At 30.6% G+C, this 14417-nt stretch overlaps 1 protein-coding gene across 1 annotated transcript; it reads right to left on the reverse strand.

Moving 5' to 3' along the window:
• On the reverse strand, positions 5836 to 7651 carry LOC18601794 (disease resistance protein RPS6). The gene is made up of 2 exons (XM_018119927.1): positions 7049 to 7651; positions 5836 to 6818 (listed from the first exon to the last, which is right to left on the reverse strand). Exons 1-2 carry the CDS (start codon positions 7273 to 7275, stop codon positions 6554 to 6556), a joined length of 492 nt encoding a protein of 163 aa, XP_017975416.1. The 5' UTR covers positions 7276 to 7651; the 3' UTR covers positions 5836 to 6553.

Raw genomic sequence — 14417 nt, forward strand, 5'->3', positions numbered from 1 at the left:
TCTGCCATCGAATAAAGTTTCCTCCTTCAAAGTGATCTAACTTGACAATGTTGGTAGCCATCTCTTTAAGTGAAATCATTTTGAATACCACGAAAATAAGTCTTAAAATTGTTGGTACAAATGGGTTTAAGATGGAATTTAAGAACCGGCAAAATTGATTCCAACGCGAGCCTTTCAATAGACTCTATTTTTAAGACTTATTTCACCCCACCATTCGGTATTCAAAGTGGAATAATGCAAATAGCCTTAGGGATACAATGAAGATAATGTCTAACTTTGTCGTGCACTTTACGAGAGTAGACCGCTAGATACACCCGAGGGTTTGAAAAGTTATTCGACTTTAGAGCCTACTTTCTACAGCAAGTAGATCATAAGGAATTTGGACGTTTTTGTAGTTGATGAAAACTTAAATGTTTATGTTAATAGAACACAACACTTTTCTTGCTCTTGATTTTTGTGCTCTTGTTTTGTTTTTGATTTGATGTCTCAAAATAGTTGACAACAAGCCCTTTATATAGGCTTGCAAGTGTCTCTTCTTCAAGGACACAACCCTTTCATTAAGGCACCATTTTGTCTAAAAGACATTTTTACATTTTTCAAGACACAACCTTTGGATAAAGGTATTGTTTCAATAATCATCTTATGAAAAGACAACTATTCCTTTCATAAAACATAATCTTTAAGCTATAATTTGAAACAATTACTTTCCATATTTAACTTTTGAGCTATACTGTTTTATCAATTTGTCTCATAACCTTTGGATGTCATTTTACCAAGGGATATAACCATTCACATGAAAACTTACCTACAATCCAATAGTCACATTATGTCATTTTATGTGACATAACCTTTAAGCTAAGATAGCTTTTCATTATGTGACATAATCTTTTATTTTGAAAATACACCAACATAATTTAATGTCCATCATCAAAACCCCGTTAATTTCTTCTAATCTTTTAGACAAATTCGATCATTTTGTTCCCTTTGATAATAGAAATCCTTCAATTCTTACCAGAACCCTCCAAAGATTGATTGTTTCAAGCCAACGGCAACAGCGGTCTAAATAGGGAAAAGTCTACTATTTGAGGTTGTATTTTATTTCACTTCATTTAATTTGATTGGTCAATAGGGTTGTTGGAGTGATAGGAAAAAAAGCCTAATGTTTTTTAGTAATATTTTAGAGTGAAAATAAGAAATCAATTTAATGAGGGGAATTGTGTATCTTAATTAGTCGCCCTTTTGAGTTAATAAATCCATCATTTTACTTTCCCATGCTCTTACCTTGTTTCTATGTTTACATAGGGAAATGTGCATGTCTGTGTATGCCAGTGCATGTATGAACCTTATTTATGCATTTTTTTTAATTAATGATTTCATAAAATGAAATGGTTTATTATCAGAGGTGTCTGCTTTAGGATGACAATGTTGAATTGAGCATGCTTGTGATGGATTGGCTAGATTTGTATTTCATTTTCCAAGTGACAAAAATTGTTGAAGTTTGCTTTCCTCATATATTTTTGGTATTTTCAGGCATGTTATGGTGCTATGTTTGGTATTCTCCCCATTTGTTTTACAAACAAGCACCGATGGAGCACATGCATTTAAATTATCTAATATAACATCAATATTTAAGATTAGCACAGTGTAATGAAGCTTTATGGTGTTCCTTTTTTTTTTCTCTTTAAAGAGCTTTAAGTTGTGATTAGCATTTCATGTTGATGTTTAGACATAGAATAAGTTGGACTTTTGTCGGATTCTTGCAAAATTTATAGATTTCATGTTCATATATAGTCGTGAGGTGTCTTGGTGCCTCACATGACTGCGATTGAGTACACTTCTGAATTGCAAAGTCGCTCTGCAATTACTAGCTAATAGCTATAAGAGAATACATTTGTCGATTAAATCTTATAATCATTGTTTTTTGTTTACATTCCATTGTGTAGTCAGCATGAGTACTCAAATCTGTGTGCCATCAGAAAACTTCATCCTGATGTTCAGTGGCAATGTCAAGATTTTATGTTTAAGGGGACGAAAAATCAAAAACAATGTTTATAAATTAAACAATTATATTAGAAATTCAATATTTGGCAATAATATAAAACAATTTAGACGAAAAAGTTCATATGAAAATTATACAAATAAATCCTGAAAATTATTCAAAGAAATCAATCTTAATAATTTACTTAAAATAATTAACTAGTATAATTATAAATAATTTAATGATGACAATAATCTCAATTTCTAGATAAACTTAACAATAAACAAAAATTAACAAATATAATAACAAAAATCTCAATGGGAAGCAATCCCTTAAAAAATATTAAGGATTATCAATAAACAATTCAATGTAGAAGAAATTTTCTAAAATTAATAACAAAATTAAATACAATATTAATAAACAATTCAACGAGTAAGCAATCCTTGAATAGCAAACTTAATTGTTCATAAGAATCTAAGAAAAAAAAACACAATTAATTTGTAGGAAAACAATAAAGTAATTCCTAAATAAATAAGTAATAACTAATCTTAAGTGCTTAATCAAATTGCTTTTGACAAAAATAGCTAGGATGGTAAATCCTAAATCAAAATCATCAAGTAAAATCATTAAATAAAGAAAAAATTTAAAATTGAAAATGATAAAAATAATAAATTAAGTAAATAAACCAATCTTACCAATTATCATGAAATGTAGATTCAGTTATTGACTAAAAGTTTTCTACACAAAGAATATTGACGAGCAAAAAAGTGTAAAAAATTTATTTTTTTTTGTTTCTATAGAATTTGGTAAAAAGAAAAAAGAGCAAGTAATGGTTGTGAGGTTTTGGAGAAGTGAGGTTTGAAAATAATTCTATTGCAATTGGTTTTATTTTATTATTTTTGAAAAATGCAATTGGTTTTATTTTAGTCCTATTAAAATTAGTTGTTGACTAATTGTTGTGCTATATTTCACTAAACAAAAACTTATTGTAGGAATAAAATTATAAAATTTCAAAAAATAATATGTAAAAAAATTTTAAAATTTTTGTAAGGATGAAATTATAAAATTTTTAAAAAGTAAAGGCAAATTATAAAAATTTAAAAATTATTGAAGGGGAGAAATTAAAAAATTTTAAAAAATATATAGATAAATTATAAAAATTTAACCCTCCCGTCTACCTTTGCATCTGAACATTTCACTTATTGGTTGATGCCTGATCTTTCTGCTTAAATAGTAAAGTTCGAATGCTCTCTCTCCCAATAACTTTCCCTCAATTATAAAAAAAAAAAAAAAAAAAAAANGAAAAGGCTAGTGGGGGTAAAGTTCTAGAAGAATAAGTTCGAGACCCACAAATTGATATTCCTATGGAATCTGAACATGAGGTTATGACATCTGATGTACAACCATAACCTCAAGAGACATAACCACTCAAAGGTCTAGTAGTATATGTTAAGTTCTTAAGCGATATGGATTTCTCTTGGATAGAGACGTATTGCTCATAAATGATGAGCCTATAACCTATGAAAAGGCGATATTGGACATTGATTTTAAGAAATGGCAAGAAGCCATGAAATTTAAAATGGATGCCATGGATACAAACTGAGTATGGACTTTAGTGGATCCACTTAAAAGGATAAAATCCATTAGGTGCAAGTGGGTCTTTAAGAGAAAAATCGATGTAGATGGCAAGGTGCAAACTTTTAAAGCTAGACTGGTAGCAAAAGGTTATAAACAAAGATAAGGAGTTGACTTTGAGAAAACTTTTTGACTAGTAGGTATGCTTAAATCTATTAGGATTTTGGTTGCAATTCCTGTATACCATGATTATGATATATGACAAATGGAAGTAAAAACTGCATTCCTTAATAAAAATTTGCAAGAGAAAGTGTACATTACATAACTTGAGGGTTTTCCATCCAATGCTAGTGCCAATAAGGTGTGCAAGCTTCAAAAGTCCATTTATGAACTTAAGCAAGCTTCTCGAAGTTAGAATATCTATGTTGATGAAGCTGTCAAAGGGTTTGACTTCATTAAGAATGATGATGAACTGTGTGTCTACAAGAAGGCTTGTGGGAGCGCCATTATTTTCCTAGTACTGTATATGGATGACATATTGCTCATGGAAAATGATATACCATTGTTGCAATCTACTAAGATTTGGCTATCCAAACAATTCTCCATGAAGGATTTGGGAGAAACAACTTACATTTTGGGAATAAAGATCTATAAAGATAGATTTAAAAGGTTGCTTGGTCTCTCCCAATCCACATACATAGACAAGGTGATAAAGAGGTTTATCATGATGGAGTCCAAGAAGGGGCACTTGCCTATGTCACATGGCATCTATCTCTCCAAAGACATGTGTTTAAACAATCAGGAGGAGAGAGATCGCATAGATAAGATCCCATATGTTTCAGCAATAGAATCTATCATGTATGTAATGTTATGCACTAGACCAGATGTATCTTATGCAATGATGTCACGTTTGGTTCGCGGAATAGAATAGCTATTTTGTGAGAATAAAATAAGATGGGAAAAGAATAGAATAGTTATTACCTAGTTGGTACAATGAATGGAATGGAGTAGGAACAGTTATTATGACTTATTGTAGTGTTTGGTTGCTAAAAATAATTTTGGAATAAGAAAGAAATAGAAGATAAAAAGACAAAACTACCTTTTATTATATATATGATTATTTATTTTTTATTTTTAAAAATTTATAATTTATTTAAAAAAATAATAACTGATAATTTAAGTGTTAAAATTTTATATATAATTTAATCATTAGCATTATATAAGATTAATATTTATTAGAACTTAAATATTATTATGATTAATTTTTATTTTATTTTATTTTATTTTTTGAATATTAATAATTTATAATTTATTTCAAATATTAATAATTGATAATTTAAATAATATCATTTCATTTATAATTCAATACTAACATTATAAAATATTAATAATTATTTGAAGTGTATTTTAACCTTATATATAATAATGAATTTTATGTATGTTATTTATATTAAATTTTATTATATTTGATGTTATTATTTTGTTATAATTATTTTAATAATTATAGTTTTTAAATTTAAATAATAAAATTATTTTTAATTATAAATATTTTTATTTAATGGTGTTAAACGTGTTATTAATCGTGTCGTGTAGTATATTGACACGTTTAATAAAAGTGTTAATCGTGTCGTGTCCTGTTACACGTGTATTAAACGTGTACGTGTACATGTTTTAAATTTAAGACATGAATATTAAACGTGTCGTGTTCATGTTTAGTCTTAACGTATTTCGTATCTAAACGTGTCTGACACGTTTAAGACACAAAAACACGAATTGTCGGGTCTACCTCCGCCTCTGTTGATGTTCCATTATGACATGTTAGGTTATGGAATACTATTATGGTAATCTTTTACCTTAAGCTCATAAGCCAAACACACAATGTGTATGTTTCTTATGAGGTTGAGTCCTTGTCACAAGTGAATAAGTAGAAAATGAAAAAGGTTAATGTGTGAAGTGATAATCATCTTCACAAAACCATAGCAAAATATTTTAACTAAAAGAAGAATTGTTGTTAAAGGCATTTTTTAGCAGAAAATAGTTTACATATTTTGCGTCAAGTCTGCATTCTCCTTCTCTTCAATCTGAAATTTTTTATTTATTCTTATTTTTTGGTTTTGGTTCAGAAAATAGAAATGGAGTTTATTTTTATTGTGCGGGACTTACAGTGTGAGATCTACCAAGGGAGAGGGGAATGCGTCGAAGGAGGAAAGAGAGAAAGGACGGAGATATTGAAGAGCAGAGAAGTGTGAGGAACCACAAATTAGTGAGAGAAAGAAAAGAAAGGAGGGCAAAGGGGAAACTTTTTTTAATGGATCAAATAAAGTAAGACATCGTTGAGAATACGCCTCTCCTGGAAAGCAGACACTTGAATCAAAAGAAATTAATAAGGTTCCACTCATGACTCATCTATCCTCGGGTTCTTCATCCTCTGAGCTAAAGTCTTCCGCTTCACCCAATCCATCATAACTTATCTTCAAAAGTTTTTGAATTTCTTGGTGGGGATGTTCCTTTAATTTCTTCATTTCACTTTCTCAGTGTTCTCTGCTCCGTTGATACAGTGATGAACCCAATACTTTGAGAGCTAATGGAACACCTCTGGCATATTGCAGTACTCTGTTTGATAGATCCTTGAAATCATCGACTGGATGGTTTTGCTTGAAGGCATACAGAGAGAAAAGCTGAAGAGAGTTATCGTCATTTAATTCATGAACCTCATATAATGCATCAACAACTCCATTCCTGAGGACTTGTTTATCCCTAGATGTTACAATAATTCTACTTCCTGGACCAAAGTGATCATGATTAACAGCTAAACTTTCTAGCTGTTCAACCTCACTAACATCATCAAGGACAACAAGAACCCTTTTGTGGCGGAGTCTGTCCTTGATGAATGTGGATTCTATTCTGGGAGTACTTATATGGAGGTTTTTCTCTTCTAAAATATTGGAAAGAAGTTGAACCCGTAGAGAAGTGACTGCACCAAGTTTCTCTGACTCTTCCCTAAACATTTGCCAGGAAGTAGTAACTTTCAAACTGGGAAAAGGCCTCATCATAAATAGCTTGAGCAAGAGTTGTTTTGCCTATACCACCCATCCCCCAAATTCCTATGACACGAATGCTTTCCCTATCACCAACGCATAACAAGGATCTAATTTGCTCCATTTGAGGACCTATTCCAATCAGTACCTCACAGTCACTTGCAGACATGCGATTCAACTTCTTTAGAACATCTTGAGCAATTTCCTCAATGATTGTGGGCTCATGCCTACCAAATAAGCAAAAGGCGAGGATGGTAACAATATAGAACGAACCGCAAATGAAAATGAATTGTCTAAATAGAATCCGTTACAATAAGACAAATTCATAGATAAAATAAGTTTCAATTCATATGTGGAAAAAAATATATACCAAAAGCATGAATAAAGAGAAAGCGAAAAATAAGATGAATATAAATCAAGTTAAGCAGGAAGGGTAAGAAGCATAAGGAGTACTCACTCATCTTTTTTCATATGAAAGCCGCTTAAGTTACCAGCTTGAGTCAAAGCATGCCTCCACTTCTGGACCTTGTCTATCCTATTCTTTTCATGTTCAGCAAAAGCCTGTTGAAAACTCCCAGTCTGGTTCCGTACGTCTGATGGGTCAACATGGTAGAAAACGGGCACCACGAGCAGTCCCTTGTATCCTTGAATTCCATTATCTTGGAGAGTTCTTCCAAGCACCATGATGAAGAAGCATAGTTTTTAGAAAAAACAATCGCTGAAATCGTGGACTCTTGGATTGCGTTCAACAGCGCTGAAGAAATTTCCTCTCCCCTTGGCAATTCTTCGGAATCAATATAAGTTCCAATTCCTTTCAGTTGCAAAGCTTGATGTAGGTAAGCGAGGAAGTTATTGCGAGTGTCTTCGCCTCTGAAACTCAAAAAAACTTGGTGCTTTAGTGGACGGAAGGAAGAAGGAGAGGAAAGGGAAGCCATCAGAGAGCAGAGATTGGTTTTCTGCGAACTCGCGTAGAAGCTGGGATTCTTTAATGAAGCTTTTGCTACTGTAAGAATGAATGAAGTATGGCTTCTGCTTCAACTGTTATAGTATTAACATTTATTTATAATGGGGTAATCGTAACTTGCTTGAAATTTCAACGAAATGCCTTGGCTTAGCATAAAGGAGTAGAGCAATTAATAATTAATACCTGTTACCGTGTCCCACGCGTTATTGTACGACGTTTTTTGAATTTACCGTTGACATAAAATAAATGAAGCACTGCAAATTTAATTTTAAAATGCTATTTTCTCGTTAAAAAAATATTTCTCATTTTTAATTTGGGAAAGAAGTTTTATACATATGTTGTGATCGTTGTTCACCAAGTGCTACATGTTTTTCAAAGTCTCTTAAAAAGAAATGATAAAATACCTTGATTTTTTAGTGCTTTTGGAGAAGTAAATATATATAGACCCATCTTGTAATATTTTTTTTCCAATTCAATTGATATTATTGTCTCATTTAGGTCATAAAAAATTTTCATGTAAAATCAATAACAATACTATATATTTAATCAACGCCATGGGTTTATAAAGTATGTAGATGTATTCATATGATTGAATGAATTGATCAACATTGACCAATTGACACCAAAGAAACAAAAAAATCAAGCACTTTAAATTTTTATATATATATTTAAATTTTATTTTCTCATAAAAAAGTTTTGAATTATATCCAAATTATTTTTAGCAAGATTTCACATTATTTTGACCAAAGACTTTAAACTGTACATAACCATGTTGCCATGTTCAGTTATCATTACAACTGAAAACCCCTAAAAAAATTTATAAAGTTACACAAACATTCCCTTCCCTTGATCCCTTCCCTTCATTCCAACAGGGAAATAGATCATTTTTTGACTTGAACTTAATCAGATTATATTATTTATTAGTAAGTAATTTAATTTAATTTAATTTTTTTAAAAAATATATATATTTTTAAGAATATAAAATAAGTATTTATTATGTTAATAATAAAATTGGGTTTAGCTTTAAAAATAGGAGGTCCCATGCATGGACCTAACTGACCTCTAATGCAAGAGTAAAGATTCCTTAAGCCCAGTCGTTGTGGAAATTTACTAGAATTGGTGAAGGATAAAAAGCAATGGAGTCAAGCTGACAGCAAACAACATTGACCCCAGCCTTCGGACCCAAATCGTCACCTATCACTTCTCTTAATTGATAACTCCGCATGTTACGTCGTTAAATAAAAAAAAAACCTAATAATTATAAAAAATTAACACTAGTATCAATTATTTTTAAATTAGTTTTTAATAATAATAAAGAGATCAAATTCATTGAAATTTGGATAAAAAGATTGAAAAAACAAAATTGAGAGAGTAGAGGGACGAAATTCACTTTTCAACTTATAATCAACACAAGATATATGACAATGAAAAATAAAGAGAAAAATAAGCCCAATGCAAAATAATAACAGTGATATTGAAATTTGTAACTTATAATTTGATTTTTGACTAGTTATTGATAAACATTGAAAACAAAAGAAAAAGATGAGCAAAAGCAGTATTGAAGAATATTGCAGGTGAGGAATGCAACTATTATATTAAAACTTCAATGGGTGGATCATGCTCATTCTTCATTATTGTTATTATTATTATTATTTTGATTCTTTTGCACTCTTTCGTCAATTATTTTAGCACTTTTTATTAAAACTTCAATGGATGGATCAAGCTCATTCTTAATTATTATTATTGTTATTATTCACTCTTTTGTCAATTATTTTAGCACTTTCTACTGCTTTAGATTGGAAATTCCCTGCTGCTTGGATAATGGGTCAAAGACAAAGAAACACTGAATCTTTTCTTTTCAGTCCTTTATCAACTAAAACGCGTTGCTCCTATTTCTTTTCATATTCGAGAAAACTACAACAAAGACCATTCGCATGGGCCCATTGCAAGAATATATCCCTGAATTTAAGCAAATTAGTAGAAAATCAACTACAAAACGGCTCCATCTTATCCATTTTGGTCTCTCATGGCTTCCAATGCAAGGACTCATTGATAGAGGCAGTCCTAATTAAAGTGGAAATTTCCGACATCTTGAACTTTCTTTCTTCTTATCTTCCGTTTTCCTTACATTTTGCTTAGAAGAAACCAGGATATTTCAATCTTTAATTGCAAAGACATGATTGTGTTTGTACCCAAAAAAAAAAAAATCATCATTTTACTTTTACTTACATTGCAAGAGATTGATATATATAAAAGTATGCTTCCAACTAAAATGAAAAAAAAAAAATCAATGCTTTCAAAACAATATATACTTATATATTGTTGGATATTTTCAATAATACTAACTGTGGGACATAATTTTACATTGAAAAAATAAAATAAAGAAGAGTTTTCTTCAAATAAAGAGGAAATAAAATTTAAAGTCCCAAATGAACCATAGATGAGCTTTGTAAGACTTGGTTGGTTTTGTAATTAATTAAATTGATAATATTTAATTAATAATAATATATTATAATGACATGTGGACACATGACACTTCTAATTTATTTTTAAATTGCCAACACAGAGGTGTTTCTGCAATCAATAATTATAACTGTTGAAAACAGACAATCATGTCTATTAGAGACAAATAGTCATGTCTGTTGATATAAGGTATGCTTTCGAACTAAAACGAAAAAAAAAACAATGCTTTTAAAACTATATATAAAATATGTATAAGCATTTAAAGGAACAATTGCAATATGATATTTGCTTTGAATGAAAAATTATATTGAAAAAGAATGGGCATGCATGTTCGAAGATTGAATTTGATCATTCCAATATCTCAATTCACTAGTTTTAGTTATTTTCCCTCAATTTTAATAAATTTAGTTTCTTTATTTTTATTAAAAATCAATTTAAAAACAATTTATAACCGTATGAAGATTTTGCTTTCAATTTGGATAACGTGGCATTTTGATGATGACTCAGTTACATGACACATATCAATCGAAAAAAAATATCATATTTTATTTTAATTAAATAATAACTATTTTTTTACATTTTGAAAAAAGAAAAACTTTTTATAAAAAAAAATAAACTTTTTTTTTACACTGATGTGTGTCTTATGGTCAAAAAAATTCAAAGTTGGCATGTTCCGTCATCAATAAAAATTAGTCGTATTATAAGTGTTTAACATTGTTATCAATTATTTTAAAATTGATTTTTAATAAAAATATATAGATTAAATTTATTAAAATTAGGTAAAAAGATTAAAATAACAAAATTAAGATAATAGAGGGACAAATTCAAAATTCAACCCACAATTAACACAAGAATATGATAATAAAAATGAAGAGAAATAAGCCAAATGTAAAATAATAACCGTGACATTGAAATTTGTAACTAATAATTCGATTTTTGTTGACTTGCTATTGCTAAATATTGGAAATAAGAGAAAAAGATGAGCAAAAGTACTATTGACGAATATAATAGGCAAGCAATGCAACTATTAAACTTCAATGGATGATAAGTTCATTTTTTTTTTTTTGGCTCAATAATAATAAGTTCATTTTTATTATTATTATTAGAGGTCAACCCGTGCATTGCACTAACCTGTCCAACTTATAACTCTCAGTGCAGCCCATCCACCAAATACGTCATAACTCTCTTCCTCTAGGTCCACGTGGCAAAATTTGAGAGTTCTGTTGGAAGTCTTCCTGAATCCTGAAGCTTTCACATGACTAAGAGTGAAAACCCGATTGTGATTTCCTTTTATATATAGTATAGATTATTTAGGTTATTTATTTAGGTTTCTTTTTCACTTTTTTATTAATTTTTAATACTTTTTACTGTTTTGGATTGAAAATTTCCTAGTGATCAAGCTTTCTGCTAGGTTAATGGGTCAATGACAGTAGAAACACATTTTTTTTTTCTTTTCAATCCTTTATTGTACGAAAACGCGTTGCTCCTCTTTCTAATTTTCATTTCGGAGAAAACTACAACAAAGACCATTTGCATGGATTCATTGAAAGAATATATCCAATAAATCAACTAGAAAAACAGCTCTATTTATCCATTTGGCTCTCTCATGCCTTCCTTTTCCCTCCTTCCACTTACTTGCGGCAACCAAATAATCAAGTGGTTTCAAGTTTATATTTAATGCAAGAGTGTGCCTCTCGGATAAGAAGATAATATATATATATGTGTGTGTGTGTGTGCGCACATTTGACTGAGTAAAGTTTGAACTTAAGCATGCATTACATTGATTCAAACTGGAAGCACTATTATCTACCTATCTTTGTGCATTTGTTGCTGATGTTTATCAAATAGGAAAGTTTTTTTATGTTTATCAAATTAGGAAGCACTTATATATATATATATATATATATGTATTTATTGTATATGTAAAAAAAAAGTAGAAATTATGCATCTAAATTTATTTCAACAAAATACATGAACAACCAAAAAGGTATAAGAACTTACCTCATTATTTTTGAGCTCATTATACACATCCTCAGGAGTCCATAATCGAATGCGTTCTTCAGGCCTTACGGATTCTAAACGAACAACAAACCTATGCTAGGAGATTTTAGGCTTTTTACAAACCAAGCAGTCCCAAGTGGTACTAGTATGCGTAAACTCTAGACTCGAGACCAAGCTCACTACTTCATGTTGTTTCACTGATTCAGGAAGAGTGATACTGGAAAGGCCATTCTGTACTTCCAGAAAAGCACTAGAATGAGCCATGGGCCAATTCGAATTCCCTTCTCTTATTAACAGATCAGTAATTTTAGTTTTTTCGTAAATGAGGCTTCTACCATACTTGCTAAGCAAAAGGCCACTAGAATGCCAGTTTTCATGCCACAAGAAAGTAGTGTCGCCATTCCTGGTAGAGTAGCTTGAGTAAAGACCTGGCTGTATCCATCCCTCAACTTCAAGATCTTCCTCCAATGCCAGCTACAAATATTTAGAGTTTTGACTTGCCAACAGCTCTTGTTTAAGAAGCTACATACCCACCCAAGCTGCACAAACAGAGCCTTTTTAAAAGGATAACTAAATGAAATTTTAAAAGATTTTTTAATTAAATTATTATTTTATATATTGACAATAATATTAAAATGTTAATATATATTTATTATTTTTTATTTGATTAATTAATTTCTTTAAATATAGCCTAATGAGAGAGGACTAAGGAATCTTGAAACCCTACTTATGGAATTTAAATGGTCATAATCTAATAGTGATTCTTTTAAATTTTTGCATAAGATTCTAAAAGAAAAATGAAAATTAGATTTATTGGTGTTAGTCAACTAGCTTCCCCCTTCCCAAAGGCCCAAAACAGATGGCAATCCTTACCTTAGGTGTAGAATTATGATCCAAATTCAGAATTATTTGGACCCAAGAGTTTTCAGACCTTTAATGGTTAGGCTTTCTTCTTTGGGAAAAACTTAAGCTAACTCTTTTATTGGCCCATATTTCCATGATCCTCATTTCTCTTTGCATCTCAATGCTCCAAAAATCTTTAAATAACAAAACACACCCCTTCACTATCATAGGGCAGCCGAAGCAAAAAGAAGCTCAAAACAAAACATTATAGTCAGACAAGGTTTAAGAAGGGTTTAAGGCGGCTGCTGCTTCCCTTTCTCTATATTACTTGACTCTCTCTATGAATTTTATTTTTTCTTCAGATGTTATTTTCTCAAACCCATTTTCTTGTCTCACAAAATTTGCCCAAAAATCCCACTTCATTTTCAGTTTCACCATTTATTTCATAATTTGTTGGTGCAAATGGGGTTTAGATGAAATTTAAGAACCAACAAAATTGACTTGAAGGCGAGCCTTTCGATGGATTCTATCTTTAAGACTTATTTCGCCCCCACCACTCTGTATACAAAAGAGAATAATGCGAATAGCCTTAGGGATACAATGAAGCCAACGTCTAACTTCGTCTTGCACTTTACGAGAGTAGACAACTAGATACATCTGAGGGCTTGTAAAGTTGTTCGACCTTAGAGTCTACTTTCTATAGCAAGTAGATTATAAGGAATTTGGACCTTTTTGTAGTTGATGGAAGCTTAAGTGTTTATGTTAATAGAACAAAACACTTTTCTTGCTCTTGATTTTTCTGCTCTTGTTTTGTTTTTAATTTGATGTCTTAAAATGGTTGACAACAAGCCCTTTATATAGGCTTGCAAGTGTCTTTTCTTCAAGGACACAACCCTTTCATTAAGGCACCATTTTGTCTAAAAGACATCTTTACATTTTACAAGACACAACCTTTGAATAAAGGTATTGCTTCAATAATCATCTTATGAAAAGACAACTATTCATTCTATAAAACATAATCTTTAAGTTATAATTTGAAACAATAACTTTTCATATTTAACTTTTGAGCTATGGTGTTTTTTCAATTTGTCTCATAACCTTTGGATGTCATTTTACCAAGACACATAACTATTCACATGAAAACCTACTTACAATCCAATAGTCATATTATGTCACTTTATGTGACGGAACTTTTGAGCTAATATAGCTTTTCATTATGTGACATAATCTTTGATTTTAAAAATACACCAACAATTGCCCACCATTTTCACAATTTTCAAATACCAACAACTTTGGGAATCTTGTGCATAAATGAAGGTATCTCACAGATTTGAACCTTTACTTAGTAAGTGTGGTTGGTTCGAGTCTAAATTGAGCGGTTGACCAAGCATTGAACCATCGATTCTTCATTTGACTAGTTGGGCCACTAAACACACACAAGCTTCCTTGCTCATTTTGTATCTAGTTTTGCCAACACGTTTTATGGCCTTGTGTTTTGCATCCATTCATAAGTGTTATTAGAGTCAAGCCTTTAGGTCCTAGAAGCAGCCACACT

Source organism: Theobroma cacao, chromosome 4, assembly GCF_000208745.1.
Source record: "Theobroma cacao cultivar B97-61/B2 chromosome 4, Criollo_cocoa_genome_V2, whole genome shotgun sequence".
Lineage (NCBI taxonomy): Eukaryota > Viridiplantae > Streptophyta > Magnoliopsida > Malvales > Malvaceae > Theobroma > Theobroma cacao.